Source organism: Salvelinus alpinus, chromosome 20 (assembly GCF_045679555.1).
Source record: "Salvelinus alpinus chromosome 20, SLU_Salpinus.1, whole genome shotgun sequence".
NCBI classification, from domain to species: domain Eukaryota; kingdom Metazoa; phylum Chordata; class Actinopteri; order Salmoniformes; family Salmonidae; genus Salvelinus; species Salvelinus alpinus.
This window is the reverse complement of record NC_092105.1, coordinates 1242599-1260164: the sequence shown is the minus strand read 5'-3', so window position 1 is coordinate 1260164 and position 17566 is coordinate 1242599. Positions and strand designations below refer to the sequence as shown.

The 17566-nt window shown below is 44.4% G+C and overlaps 1 protein-coding gene across 1 annotated transcript in view; it reads right to left on the bottom strand.

Annotated features, from left to right (window-relative positions):
• Positions 1-17566, bottom strand: part of LOC139547255 (unconventional myosin-X-like) — a 72254-nt gene that overhangs the window by 25211 nt on the left and 29477 nt on the right. Inside the window, exons 5-8 of the mRNA XM_071356316.1 lie at positions 3371-3464; positions 2668-2866; positions 595-783; positions 116-273 (exon numbers count right to left, since the gene is read on the bottom strand). Coding sequence (XP_071212417.1) covers positions 116-273; positions 595-783; positions 2668-2866; positions 3371-3464 — 640 coding nt within the window. The remainder of the gene's footprint in view (positions 1-115; positions 274-594; positions 784-2667; positions 2867-3370; positions 3465-17566) is intronic.

Here is a 17566-nt window from a genome sequence, read left to right as displayed (position 1 = left end):
TTGTAGCCAACAATATAACAATGGCAGATTAAGATAGCACAAACAGATCTGGGACCAGGCTTCACCTGACATAACATGACCACATCTCAGTATGCAGACTGGTGATTGGCTGTACCTTGATGTCCCTGATGAGTTGCTGCGTGGGTGTCTCTATGGGAGCCTTGCTGTCGACAGCCCCCTGTATGGCCGACGCCCAGCGCATAGCCTCGTTCACTAGTTTGGTGTAGAGGTGGTACGAGTGTTTACGGCCGTGGACGACGATGCTCCAGTAACCTGGAGGGGGAGAGACAGGAAGGAAGTTTAAGAACGTAGAAAAGTCTGGGGCTGCATCACAAAACAAATGGCCCCCTATTTCCTAGTTCATATTTCCTATTTCCTAGTTCCTATTTCCTAGTTCACTATTTCCTAGTTCCTATTTCCTAGTTCACTATCTTGACACATACTGAGTGACTCAAGGAGCATTCAAATAATATATATATGCTATGATGGTAGACAGATACATTCTTGCTGGAATGCATTAGCCTGGTCCCAGATGTGTTTGTGTCATTGAACACTACCTTTGACCCGTGTCCTGTTCTCAGTCTCTACCCTTACCTGTGTCCTTGAAGACCTTCTCGTCGGGCTGGACCACAGAGCAGAGACTGTTGAGGACCAGGGTCCCCAGCTTGGACACACTGCGCTCTGAAGACTTGTAGTAGTCCAGAGAGTTAGAGGTTAAGACAAACCACCTCTTTTTCAGCTTCAGACTAGTGCTCTTAGCCCTCACCTCCTTGTGAAGCCAACCTGGGGAGAGAGAGAGAAGGGTTAACTAGACTCTTAGCCCTCACCTCCTTGTGAAGCCAACCTGGGGAGAGAGAGAGAGAAGGGTTAACTAGACTCTTAGCCCTCACCTCCTTGTGAAGCCAACCTGGGGAGAGAGAGAGAAGGGTTAACTAGACTCTTAGCCCTCACCTCCTTGTGAAGCCAACCTGGGGAGAGAGAGAGAGAAGGGTTAACTAGACTCTTAGCCCTCACCTCCTTGTGAAGCCAACCTGGGGAGAGAGAGAGAAGGGTTAACTAGACTCTTAGCCCTCACCTCCTTGTGAAGCCAACCTGGGGAGAGAGAGAGAGAAGGGTTAACTAGACTCTTAGCCCTCACCTCCTTGTGAAGCCAACCTGGGGAGAGAGAGAGAGAAGGGTTAACTAGACTCTTAGCCCTCATCTCCTTGTGAAGCCAACCTGGGGAGAGAGAGAGAAGGGTTAACTAGAAGGACAGTAAGGTTATGTCCAGTACTGAGAACAGACAACAAACTGACTGTATAAACAATTATAGAGTATATTGGCAGATCTATTATAAGATATTCTTATTGAAAAGGATCACTCCACTTTATGCTCTAGTGCTGCCCAGTGTAATATCACCTTAAAGACACCATACAGGTACGTATGGATACAGGTACGTATGGACCCAGGTACGTATGGACACAGGTACGTATGGACCCAGGTACGTATGGACCCAGGTACGTATGGACCCAGGTACGTATGGACACAGGTACGTATGGATACAGGTACGTATGGACCCAGGTACGAATGGACCCAGGTACGAATGGACACAGGTACGTATGGATACAGGTACGTATGGACCCAGGTACGTATGGACACAGGTACGTATGGACCCAGGTACGTATGGACCCAGGTACGTATGGACCCAGGTACGTATGGATACAGGTACGTTCAGGGGCAGAACGACAGATTTGTACCTTGTCAGCTCGGGGGTTTGAACTTGCAACCTTTCAGTTACTAGTCCAACGCTCTAACCACTAGGCTACCTGCTGGTTACTAGTCCAACGCTCTAACCACTAGTCTACCTGCTGGTTACTAGTCCAACGCTCTAACCACTAGGCTACCTGCTGGTTACTAGTCCAACGCTCTAACCACTAGGCTACCTGCTGGTTACTAGTCCAACGCTCTAACCACTAGGCTACCTGCTGGTTACTAGTCCAACGCTCTAACCACTAGGCTACCTGCTGGTTACTAGTCCAACACTCTAACCACTAGGTTACCTGCTGGTTACTGGTCCAACACTCTAACCACTAGGCTACCTGCTGGTTACTAGTCCAACACTCTAACCACTAGGCTACCTGCTGGTTACTGGTCCAACGCTCTAACCACTAGGCTACCTGCTGGTTACTGGCCCAACGCTCTAACCACTAGGTTACCTGCTGGTTACTGGTCCAACACTCTAACCACTAGGCTACCTGCTGGTTACTAGTCCAACACTCTAACCACTAGGCTACCTGCTGGTTACTAGTCCAACGCTCTAACCACTAGGCTACCTGCTGGTTACTAGTCCAACACTCTAACCACTAGGTTACCTGCTGGTTACTGGTCCAACACTCTAACCACTAGGCTACCTGCTGGTTACTAGTCCAACACTCTAACCACTAGGCTACCTGCTGGTTACTGGTCCAACGCTCTAACCACTAGGCTACCTGCTGGTTACTAGCCCAACGCTCTAACCACTAGGCTACCTGCTGGTTACTAGTCCAACGCTCTAACCACTAGACTACCTGCTGGTTACTAGTCCAACGCTCTAACCACTAGGCTACGCTGCCGCCGGATAAGAATCAGTGGAGGCTGGTGAGGGGAGGACGGCTCATAATAATAATAACGGTAGTGTAGGTCACTAACCTCTGACGAGGAAGTCCTGTCCGTCTATCCTGGCGTCTCCTTTGGGTTTCTGCAGCAGGCCGATCCAGTGGTGCATCTCTTCAGGCATCTCAGTGTTGCAGTGGATCACACGGTTAGCGGTGATGATGACAAACGAGTTGGGTCTGTCAGGGTTGTCTGACGCGCACACCGAGTCGATCAGTCCAACATCCACAGTTCCCTGTTTTCAGAATATCGTCAAACAACATGAACACTGTCTGTAACTCCTAGACCGACAGTTGTTGTCACTGTTAATTTAATAACTGTTATTACCACGAACCCAACTAAGGACCCACCGATCTCCTGTGGTGGACAACATGTCAGTTCATGCTGCAAGAGCTCTGATAGGTTGGAGGACGTCCTCCGGAAGTTGTCATAATTACTGTGTACGTCTATGGAAGGGGGTGTGAACCATGAGCCTCCTAGGTTTTGTATTGAAGTAAATGTACCCAGAGGAGGACGGAAGCAAGCTGTCCTCCGGCTACACCATGGTGCTACCCTACAGTGTGCTGTTGAGGCTACTGTAAACCTTCTTTGCAAAACAGCGTGCTTTAATCAGTATTTTGGTGACTAGATATTTAGTACAGTTTTATCTAAAAAGGATCACTTTTAATATTTCACAAGTTGTATTCCTCCCCTTCCTCCTCTGAGGAGCCTCCACTGACGTGACGGAGGTGATACTGACCACAGCGTTCTTGGGGTTGGCCTGCTCATGATGTATCTCCATCAGCTGGTCTGGACTGGCACTATGGACACGACTCAGCACATTGAACCAGCCACTGGAGGGAGAGAGAGGGGGAGAGAGGTGAGGATTCCACAGAGCAATACACTGGTGGACCACTAGGGATATACAACATCTACACATTATTTTCTAAACAGCATCAAAGGCCAAAAAAACAGCTACTAACAGACCCATCTACCAGCTACTAACAGACCCATCTACCAGCTACTAACATACCCATCGACCAGCTACTAACAGACCCATCTACCAACAGACCCATCTACTAACAGACCCATCTACCAGCTACTAACAGACCCATCTACCAGCTATTAACAGACCCATCTACCAACTACTAACAGACCCATCTACCAGCTACTAACAGACCCATCTACCAACTACTAACAGACCCATCTACTAACTACTAACAGACCCATCTACCAACTACTAACAGACCCATCTACCAACTACTAACAGACCAATCTACCAGCTACTAACAGACCCATCTACCATCTACTAACAGACCCATCTACCAACTACTAACAGACCCATCTACCAGCTACTAACAGACCCATCTACCAGCTACTAACAGACCCATCTACCAGCTACTAACAGACCCATCTACCAGCTACTAACAGACCCATCTACTAACAGACCCATCTACCAGCTACTAACAGACCCATCTACCAACTACTAACAGACCCATCTACTAACTACTAACAGACCCATCTACCAACTACTAACAGACCCATCTACCAACTACTAACAGACCCATCTACCAGCTACTAACAGACCCATCTACCAGCTACTAACAGACCCATCTACCAACTACTAACAGACCCATCTACCAGCTACTAACAGACCCATCTACCAACTACTAACAGACCCATCTACTAACTACTAACAGACCCATCTACTAACAGACCCATCTACCAGCTACTAACAGACCCATCTACCAGCTATTAACAGACCCATCTACTAACAGACCCATCTACCAGCTACTAACAGACCCATCTACTAACTACTAACAGACCCATCTACTAACAGACCCATCTACCAGCTACTAACAGACCCATCTACTAACTATTAACAGACCCATCTACTAACAGACCCATCTACCAGCTACTAACAGACCCATCTACTAACTACTAACAGACCCATCTACCAGCTACTAACAGACCCATCTACTAACTACTAACAGACCCATCTACCAACTACTAACAGACCCATCTACTAACTACTAACAGACCCATCTACCAACTACTAACAGACCCATCTACCAACTACTAACAGACCCATCTACCAGCTACTAACAGACCCATCTACCAGCTACTAACAGACCCATCTACCATCTACTAACAGACCCATCTACCAGCTACTAACAGACCCATCTACCAACTACTAACAGACCCATCTACTAACTACTAACAGACCCATCTACTAACAGACCCATCTACCAGCTACTAACAGACCCATCTACCAGCTATTAACAGACCCATCTACTAACAGACCCATCTACCAGCTACTAACAGACCCATCTACTAACTACTAACAGACCCATCTACTAACTACTAACAGACCCATCTACCAACTACTAACAGACCCATCTACCAACAGACCCATCTACTAACTACTAACAGACCCATCTACTAACAGACCCATCTACCAGCTACTAACAGACCCATCTACCAACTACTAACAGACCCATCTACTAACTACTAACAGACCCATCTACTAACAGACCCATCTACCAGCTACTAACAGACCCATCTACCAGCTATTAACAGACCCATCTACTAACAGACCCATCTACCAGCTACTAACAGACCCATCTACCAACTACTAACAGACCCATCTACTAACTACTAACAGACCCATCTACTAACTACTAACAGACCCATCTACCAACTACTAACAGACCCATCTACCAACAGACCCATCTACTAACTACTAACAGACCCATCTACTAACAGACCCATCTACCAGCTACTAACAGACCCATCTACCAACTACTAACAGACCCATCTACTAACTACTAACAGACCCATCTACTAACTACTAACAGACCCATCTACCAACTACTAACAGACCCATCTACCAACAGACCCATCTACTAACTACTAACAGACCCATCTACTAACTACTAACAGACCCATCTACCAACTACTAACAGACCCATCTACCAACTACTAACAGACCCATCTACCAACTACTAACAGACCCATCTACCAACTACTAACAGACCCATCTACCAGCTACTAACAGACCCATCTACCAGCTACTAACAGACCCATCTACCAGCTACTAACAGACCCATCTACCAGCTACTAACAGACCCATCTACCAGCTACTAACAGACCCATCTACTAACAGACCCATCTACCAGCTACTAACAGACCCATCTACCAACTACTAACAGACCCATCTACTAACTACTAACAGACCCATCTACCAACTACTAACAGACCCATCTACCAACTACTAACAGACCCATCTACCAGCTACTAACAGACCCATCTACCAGCTACTAACAGACCCATCTACCAGCTATTAACAGACCCATCTACTAACAGACCCATCTACCAGCTACTAACAGACCCATCTACCAACTACTAACAGACCCATCTACTAACTACTAACAGACCCATCTACTAACTACTAACAGACCCATCTACCAACTACTAACAGACCCATCTACCAACAGACCCATCTACTAACTACTAACAGACCCATCTACTAACTACTAACAGACCCATCTACCAACTACTAACAGACCCATCTACCAACTACTAACAGACCCATCTACCAACTACTAACAGACCCATCTACCAACTACTAACAGACCCATCTACCAGCTACTAACAGACCCATCTACCAACTACTAACAGACCCATCTACCAGCTACTAACAGACCCATCTACCAACTACTAACAGACCCATCTACTAACTACTAACAGACCCATCTACTAACAGACCCATCTACCAGCTACTAACAGACCCATCTACCAGCTACTAACATACCCATCTACCAGCTACTAACAGACCCATCTACTAACTACTAACAGACCCATCTACCAGCTACTAACAGACCCATCTACCAGCTATTAACAGACCCATCTACTAACAGACCCATCTACCAGCTATTAATAGACCCATCTACCATCTACTAACAGACCCATCTACTAACTACTAACAGACCCATCTACTAACTACTAACAGACCCATCTACTAACAGACCCATCTACCAGCTACTAACAGACCCATCTACCAGCTACTAACAGACCCATCTACCAACTACTAACAGACCCATCTACCATCTACTAACAGACCCATCTACTAACAGACCCATCTACCAGCTACTAACAGACCCATCTACCAGCTACTAACAGACCCATCTACCAGCTACTAACAGACCCATCTACCAGCTACTAACAGACCCATCTACCATCTACTAACAGACCCATCTACCATCTACTAACAGACCCATCTACCATCTACTAACAGACCCATCTACTAACTACTAACAGACCCATCTACTAACTACTAACAGACCCATCTACCAACTACTAACAGACCCATCTACCAACTACTAACAGACCCATCTACCAGCTACTAACAGACCCATCTACCAGCTACTAACAAACCCATCTACTAACTACTAACAGACCCATCTACCAGCTACTAACAGACCCATCTACCAGCTACTAACAGACCCATCTACCAGCTACTAACAGACCCATCTACCAGCTACTAACAGACCCATCTACCATCTACTAACAGACCCATCTACCAGCTACTAACAGACCCATCTACCAGCTACTAACAGACCCATCTACCAGCTACTAACAGACCCATCTACCAGCTACTAACAGACCCATCTACCAGCTACTAACAGACCCATCTACCAGCTACTAACAGACCCATCTACCAGCTACTAACAGACCAATCTACAAGCTACTAACAGACCCATCTACTAACTACTAACAGACCCATCTACCATCTACTAACAGACCCAGCTACTAACAGACCCATCTACTAACTACTAACAGACCCATCTACCATCTACTAACAGACCCAGCTACTAACAGACCCATCTACTAACTACTAACAGACCCATCTACCATCTACTAACAGACCCAGCAACTAACAGACCCATCTACTAACAGACCCATCTACCAGCTACTAACAGACCCATCTACCAACTACTAACAGACCCATCTACCAACAGACCCATCTACTAACTACTAACAGACCCATCTACTAACTACTAACAGACCCATCTACCAACTACTAACAGACCCATCTACCAACTACTAACAGACCCATCTACCAACTACTAACAGACCCATCTACCAACTACTAACAGACCCATCTACCAGCTACTAACAGACCCATCTACCAGCTACTAACAGACCCATCTACCAGCTACTAACAGACCCATCTACCAGCTACTAACAGACCCATCTACCAGCTACTAACAGACCCATCTACTAACAGACCCATCTACCAGCTACTAACAGACCCATCTACCAACTACTAACAGACCCATCTACTAACTACTAACAGACCCATCTACCAACTACTAACAGACCCATCTACCAACTACTAACAGACCCATCTACCAGCTACTAACAGACCCATCTACCAGCTACTAACAGACCCATCTACCAGCTATTAACAGACCCATCTACTAACAGACCCATCTACCAGCTACTAACAGACCCATCTACCAACTACTAACAGACCCATCTACTAACTACTAACAGACCCATCTACTAACTACTAACAGACCCATCTACCAACTACTAACAGACCCATCTACCAACAGACCCATCTACTAACTACTAACAGACCCATCTACTAACTACTAACAGACCCATCTACCAACTACTAACAGACCCATCTACCAACTACTAACAGACCCATCTACCAACTACTAACAGACCCATCTACCAACTACTAACAGACCCATCTACCAGCTACTAACAGACCCATCTACCAACTACTAACAGACCCATCTACCAGCTACTAACAGACCCATCTACCAACTACTAACAGACCCATCTACTAACTACTAACAGACCCATCTACTAACAGACCCATCTACCAGCTACTAACAGACCCATCTACCAGCTACTAACATACCCATCTACCAGCTACTAACAGACCCATCTACTAACTACTAACAGACCCATCTACCAGCTACTAACAGACCCATCTACCAGCTATTAACAGACCCATCTACTAACAGACCCATCTACCAGCTATTAATAGACCCATCTACCATCTACTAACAGACCCATCTACTAACTACTAACAGACCCATCTACTAACTACTAACAGACCCATCTACTAACAGACCCATCTACCAGCTACTAACAGACCCATCTACCAGCTACTAACAGACCCATCTACCAACTACTAACAGACCCATCTACCATCTACTAACAGACCCATCTACTAACAGACCCATCTACCAGCTACTAACAGACCCATCTACCAGCTACTAACAGACCCATCTACCAGCTACTAACAGACCCATCTACCAGCTACTAACAGACCCATCTACCATCTACTAACAGACCCATCTACCATCTACTAACAGACCCATCTACCATCTACTAACAGACCCATCTACTAACTACTAACAGACCCATCTACTAACTACTAACAGACCCATCTACTAACTACTAACAGACCCATCTACCAACTACTAACAGACCCATCTACCAACTACTAACAGACCCATCTACCAGCTACTAACAGACCCATCTACCAGCTACTAACAAACCCATCTACTAACTACTAACAGACCCATCTACCAGCTACTAACAGACCCATCTACCAGCTACTAACAGACCCATCTACCAGCTACTAACAGACCCATCTACCAGCTACTAACAGACCCATCTACCATCTACTAACAGACCCATCTACCAGCTACTAACAGACCCATCTACCAGCTACTAACAGACCCATCTACCAGCTACTAACAGACCCATCTACCAGCTACTAACAGACCCATCTACCAGCTACTAACAGACCAATCTACAAGCTACTAACAGACCCATCTACTAACTACTAACAGACCCATCTACCATCTACTAACAGACCCAGCTACTAACAGACCCATCTACTAACTACTAACAGACCCATCTACCATCTACTAACAGACCCAGCTACTAACAGACCCATCTACTAACTACTAACAGACCCATCTACCATCTACTAACAGACCCAGCAACTAACAGACCCATCTACTAACAGACCCATCTACCAGCTACTAACAGACCCATCTACCAGCTACTAACAGACCCATCTACCATCTACTAACAGACCCAGCTACTAACAGACCCATCTACTAACAGACCCATCTACTAACTACTAACAGACCCATCTACCAGCTATTAACAGACCCATCTACCAACTACTAACAGACCCATCTACCAACTACTAACAGACCCATCTACCAACTACTAACAGACCCATCTACCAGCTACTAACAGACCCATCTACCAGCTACTAACAGACCCATCTACTAACAGACCCATCTACTAACTACTAACAGACCCATCTACCAGCTATTAACAGACCCATCTACCAACTACTAACAGACCCATCTGCCATCTACTAACAGACCAATCTACAAGCTACTAACAGACCCATCTACTAACTACTAACAGACCCATCTACCATCTACTAACAGACCCAGCTACTAACAGACCCATCTACTAACTACTAACAGACCCATCTACCATCTACTAACAGACCCAGCTACTAACAGACCCATCTACTAACTACTAACAGACCCATCTACCATCTACTAACAGACCCAGCTACTAACAGACCCATATACTAACAGACCCATCTACCAGCTACTAACAGACCCATCTACCAGCTACTAACAGACCCATCTACCATCTACTAACAGACCCAGCTACTAACAGACCCATCTACTAACAGACCCATCTACTAACTACTAACAGCCCATCTACCAGCTATTAACAGACCCATCTACCAACTACTAACAGACCCATCTACCAACTACTAACAGACCCATCTACCAACTACTAACAGACCCATCTACCAGCTACTAACAGACCCATCTACCAGCTACTAACAGACCCATCTACTAACAGACCCATCTACTAACTACTAACAGACCCATCTACCAGCTATTAACAGACCCATCTACCAACTACTAACAGACCCATCTACCAGCTACTAACAGACCCATCTACCAGCTACTAACAGACCCATCTACTAACTACTAACAGACCCATCTACCAGCTATTAACAGACCCATCTACCAGCTACTAACAGACCCATCTACCAGCTACTAACAGACCCATCTACCAGCTACTAACATACCCATCTACCAGCTACTAACAGACCCATCTACCAGCTACTAACAGACCCATCTACCAGCTACTAACATACCCATCTACCAGCTACTAACAGACCCATCTACCAGCTACTAACAGACCCATCTACCAGCTACTAACAGACCCATCTACCAGCTACTAACAGACCCATCTACTAACTACTAACAGACCCATCTACTAACTACTAACAGACCCATCTACCAGCTATTAACAGACCCATCTACCAGCTACTAACAGACCCATCTACCAACTACTAACAGACCCATCTACCAACTACTAACAGACCCATCTACCAACTACTAACAGACCCATCTACCAGCTACTAACAGACCCATCTACCAGCTACTAACAGACCCATCTACTAACAGACCCATCTACTAACTACTAACAGACCCATCTACCAGCTATTAACAGACCCATCTACCAACTACTAACAGACCCATCTGCCATCTACTAACAGACCAATCTACAAGCTACTAACAGACCCATCTACTAACTACTAACAGACCCATCTACCATCTACTAACAGACCCAGCTACTAACAGACCCATCTACTAACTACTAACAGACCCATCTACCATCTACTAACAGACCCAGCTACTAACAGACCCATCTACTAACTACTAACAGACCCATCTACCATCTACTAACAGACCCAGCTACTAACAGACCCATCTACTAACAGACCCATCTACCAGCTACTAACAGACCCATCTACCAGCTACTAACAGACCCATCTACCATCTACTAACAGACCCAGCTACTAACAGACCCATCTACTAACAGACCCATCTACTAACTACTAACAGACCCATCTACCAGCTATTAACAGACCCATCTACCAACTACTAACAGACCCATCTACCAACTACTAACAGACCCATCTACCAACTACTAACAGACCCATCTACCAGCTACTAACAGACCCATCTACCAGCTACTAACAGACCCATCTACTAACAGACCCATCTACTAACTACTAACAGACCCATCTACCAGCTATTAACAGACCCATCTACCAACTACTAACAGACCCATCTACCAGCTACTAACAGACCCATCTACCAGCTACTAACAGACCCATCTACTAACTACTAACAGACCCATCTACCAGCTATTAACAGACCCATCTACCAGCTACTAACAGACCCATCTACCAGCTACTAACAGACCCATCTACCAGCTACTAACATACCCATCTACCAGCTACTAACAGACCCATCTACCAGCTACTAACAGACCCATCTACCAGCTACTAACATACCCATCTACCAGCTACTAACAGACCCATCTACCAGCTACTAACAGACCCATCTACCAGCTACTAACAGACCCATCTACCAGCTACTAACAGACCCATCTACTAACTACTAACAGACCCATCTACTAACTACTAACAGACCCATCTACCAGCTATTAACAGACCCATCTACCAGCTACTAACAGACCCATCTACCAGCTACTAACAGACCCATCTCCTAACAGACCCATCTACCAGCTACTAACAGACCCATCTACCAGCTACTAACAGACCCATCTACCATCTACTAACAGACCCAGCTACTAACAGACCCATCTACTAACAGACCCATCTACTAACTACTAACAGACCCATCTACCAGCTACTAACAGACCCATCTACTAACTACTAACATACCCATCTACTAACAGACCCATCTACTAACAGACCCATCTACCAACTACTAACAGACCCATCTACCAGCTACTAACAGACCCATCTACCAGCTATTAACAGACCCATCTTCCAGCTACTAACAGACCCATCTACTGTAGTAGTAACATAAGGCAACTGGATGCTAATGGTAGAAGAGACATATAGTCTGACAATTCCAATAAGACACATACCAGAGAAATATGCCTAAGACAATTGGACACATTAATGAAAGGGGGAGACACATGGTCTGCTGACCTGACACACTAATGATAAAAAGGACCCATAGTCAGCTCCTTCTAAAAAGAAGGCGTATAGTACAGAATCTGCTGATTCCAATAAAGGCAAACTGAACAAAGAGTACATTGACACATTATGCTGACACACTAAAGATAGAGGGATTCATAGTCAGCTGCTTCTAAAAAGAAGGCCTATAGGGCTGAATCTGCTGATTCCAATAAAGGCAAACAAAACAAAGAGTACATTGACACATTATGCTGACACACTAGGATGGAGGGTCCGGCCACCATTGTAGTCTAGCTGAGAGCAGATGTGGGCGTTATTGGGCGTGAACAAGCGGGAAGCTTGAACTAGAGGATAGTGGTGGCGAATGACTGGAGAAGGGAGACTTCATTTGCATAAGGGATGGACATAGTGCTATGTGTGTATAAATATAGGAGCTAAGGCTCTGGGAAGGGGGGGTGTTCCGCGGTGTGTGTGCCGCGGGGTGTGTTCCGCGGACATTCCAGATTGTGATACAATTTGTATTAAAAATCTTATTTGAGTTCACAAAGTTCTTGTAAGAGTTATATTTGAAGTGATTTTCTACGACATAATTGGCGAGCTGGTCCAGGAGTGACAGGGACGGAGACGTTCTTGGCTGGCGGGTTCTTTGGACAATCTAAACAAACAGAGGTGGCCACCCAACTATATACGGTAAGCAAGTTCTTACAATAGTTGAAATGTTTGTGTGGATTGCTTCAGAGTCCTGTCTCAGCGGGAGGAATGTCATGTAGGTCTCTCTCTCAAATTTCCTAAAAACGATAAAAACGAAAGAACTTTTGAATTCAAATAAATGTGCATGCATGTGTGAGTTTGGGTTTTGTATGAATGCGCATGTCTAGAGATTGAGTGAACTGGAACTGTGAACTTTGATTGTGTCGGGTGTTTGGCTGGGGGGAGCGGGCATTTGTTCTGGTTGGACTGCTCGAGACAGGTTCATGTGTCTGGTTTGATTAGGGGAGTTGTTCCGTCTGATTCTGCTTGGCCGGGTTCGACCGTATCAGGATCTGTTTTGGGATGTGCGTAAACACACCTCAGTCAACCTGAGCGGGCGACTCGTGTCGGGTGTGTGTGATTCGGACTGCCCCTCTCGTCGGACCATTCATTTTGAGCAGCCTTGTGTGGGCTGATCGGCGCAACTGTTTGTACTCTCTAGTTGAGCGGCTGGGCTCAGGCGCAGGGCTACAACAAGTAGCTTATACAGTCAAAGCATAAAACAGTAGGTTGTAGGAAAACGTAAGCCCGATTGTGCGACGTTCAACTGCAAAAGTAGCTTATACAGTCAAAGCATAAATCAGTAGGTTGTAGGAAAACGTAAGCCCGATTGTGCGACGTTCAACTGCAAAAGTAGCTTATACAGTCAAAGCATAAAACAGTAGGTTGTAGGAAAACGTAAGCCCGATTGTGCGGCGTTCAACTGCAAAAGTAGCTTATACGGTCAAAGCATAAATCAGTAGGTTGTAGGAAAACGTTAGCCCGATTGTGCGGCGTTCAACTGCAAAAGTAGCTTATACAGTCAAAGCATAAAACAGTAGGTTGTAGGAAAACGTTAGCCCGATTGTGCGACGTTCAACTGCAAAAGTAGCTTATACAGTCAAAGCATAAAACAGTAGGTTGTAGGAAAACGTAAGCCCGATTGTGCGACGTTCAACTGCAAAAGTAGCTTATACAGTCAAAGCATAAAACAGTAGGTTGTAGGAAAACGTTAGCCCGATTGTGCGGCGTTCAACTGCAAAAGTAGCTTATACAGTCAAAGCATAAAACAGTAGGTTGTAGGAAAACGTTAGCCCGATTGTGCGGCGTTCAACTGCAAAAGTAGCTTATACAGTCAAAGCATAAAACAGTAGGTTGTAGGAAAACGTTAGCCCGATTGTGCGACGTTCAACTGCAAAAGTAGCTTATACGGTCAAAGCATAAATCAGTAGGTTGTAGGAAAACGTTAGCCCGATTGTGCGGCGTTCAACTACAAAAGTAACTTATACAGTCAAAGCATAAATCAGTAGGTTGTAGGAAAACGTTAGCCCGATTGTGCGGCGTTCAACTGCAAAAGTAACTTATACGGTCAAAACATAAATCAGTAGTTAAATAAATATTCATAGTTTCCGCTCTGAAAGGAGGACTGTATGAGTGAAGTAGTAGGTGCAGGAAAAACGTTGGCCCGATTGTGCGGCGTTCAAATGCAAAAGAAATCCTGCGAATAAAAAACCGCTCTGTCTAGCTACCAGGGTTTGGTAATTCAGTGGGTCACGCTACAATACTACTCTAATAATAGAAGAGAAGATAAGTATTGGGGGTTGAATAGGATATGAGGACAAGCTGATCCGATTAGACAGTAGTCTCGTCATATTGTAGAAGTCTAGGCTTATGTAGGAGGAAGTGAATTAAGTCAATGAAGAAAGACTGAGTTGTTTTGAGGTAAAAACAAAGGGATTGAATGAACGGATGAAACATAAAAGGATGAATGAAAATGTTGTAAGAAATGAGTGGATCTGTGTAAAGATAGAACATTAGGAAGAAAGATAGGACAGGTTGTGTGCGTGTAGGCAGAGCGTCCTGAAGAGGGTGCGCGCAGCCTTCCTGTGACAGAGTAGAACGTAAAGAAAGGGTGCCTCTAAATACTAAGATAGAGGGAACGAAATTAAGAAACATCGAAGTAAAATAAGTTGTAATCAAGGATAAAAACACTGATGTGATAAAGTAATAAGCGACCATAGTAGAATTACTAAAAACGGTGTCAAAACAAATAATAAATAAAAATACTTAAAAAGGCGTTAACCGAATAGTATAAATACGGATAGAAAAGTGTGTAACAAAACAGAAAGTAGAATCGTTGATAAAATGAAATTGTACTATAAAGTTAAAAACGAATCTAGGTTAGTTAAGATAAATAGTGATAAATAGTGAAATTCAGGACAGATTAAGGATTCACGAACGGTGTAACAAAGGAAGAGGAAAAAACAGGCCGTCGATCACTCTGTGTCTACAGAAGCTACGGTCTAAAAATAGCCTGAAGGACAGAGACCAGAATATGAGAGGTTGGTTTCACTAAAACCGTGAATCAGGAATTAAACAGTAAAATGGGATAAAAGACAATGAAACAATAAGAATATAGAGAAGAGGTAAGAAAATATAGGGACAATTCTAAAAGTAAATAGAACAATTCACATATCTAAAGATATGGTAAAAAGAATAAGTGGTGGCATTTTGAACATTAGAGCAAAAGTTTAAGAAACTTATGACATAGTTTTGTTAGGATTGGATATTAATCCAACTGGAAAACGCTTGAATGATTATATGTTATTTTACAGCAGTTGCTGTAGGGACAATCATTTGACTATCATTATGAATATTTCTGTGGCAGGAGGCCAGGTATTTGAGGCAGAATGGTTACATAGGGCTGTTATTAAAAATTAAGATTTAGTGATCTTGCTATAAGAAGGAAGTCTGTTGTCAGGGAATAACCCATGTGTTAGTGTGTATGTCCTCAGGAAAAAACAGCCAGAAATGGAAGGGCTTGGGCTGCATTCTGGAGATTGAGTGTACATCAAGATACACCAGGCTGGTGGTATACTTCTTACAACACTGCAGTGGTAAAATTCTTCATGTCTCTCTTTGGTGGGTGCATAAGTCTCACGAGAAGTAAGGTCCAGTTGAATAATGGATGAGCTTGACAACACCATGACAGAGGATGTGGAATCAGAGAGAGAGAGAGAGAGAGATTAGATTCCACTATAGACATACTGGGTTGAGTTTGGAGGTTACTTGTTTCATTTTTTAATACATCATGTGAAAAAGAATAGATTATAGGATATTATACTCTAAACAAACATGTTAAAGGGATTGATATGAAAGCATAAACAGTGTTGAATTAATTCAAGAAGAGATAATGTTAATTGTAGGTTATGCACATGATTATCAGTTAAAATGGAGCAGATGGGAAACTAAGTAAAAATTGACATGATTTGGGAACACCTCTCAGAACCTGTGGCCGAAAGGGGAAGACTGGGTGGAAGCATGAGGAAGCTTTTTAGGGCTTTTATTTTTGTGGAGTCCAGCAGAAAAGTATCCTGGAGGCATAGAGTCAGGTAAAGAGAGAGTGGGAATTGTCATGGTCTCAGATTTCAGTTTGCATGAATATATTTATGCATAACACATAACATTGTCAATGCTGTTATGTTTTGTCTGTTGTTTTCCAAGTCTTATGTTTAGGAAACCAGAAGGAGAGGGGTTCGCCAGCTTCAGCTGGAATGTCAGTTTATTGTGTGATGAGTGATGGAAGTAAGAGGATGTATGGTGCAATCATAGAACAGAGGCCATAAGTCTCTAAGTATGAATGCCTTACAGAAAGTAGGCAGAAACCTGAACTAGGACGAGAGGTTCTGCGTCTGATGATCCAAGGGGACCAGAAGGACCTCTCCCAGTGATACCAGGAGATCTAGTCCACGTTCGAGTGTTCCGGAGGAAGTGGGATCAACCGAGGAGAGAAGGACCCTATGAGGTGGCCAAAGCAACAAGAACGGCCGTCCAAGTGAAAAGAAGCCAGACGTGGTACCATCTGAACCACTGCAGCTGAGTCCCAACAGAGAGAAGGATACAACCACATAGAGATGAGGACACTGAGGATGCTGATTCACCAGGAGGGAGCCTGGAGGGAGCAGGAGCAGCGGAAACGATTGAGATGCCAGGGAGGAGCCAAGAAAACAGTAAATCAAGTGAAAGCCAAAATATGACACGTGCACCGACTAATGCACTCAGAAGAGGAGGAGAGGCCTCACAAGGAACAGAATAAGAACGTTTCTTTCCTAAAATTGAAACCCTTCCAGA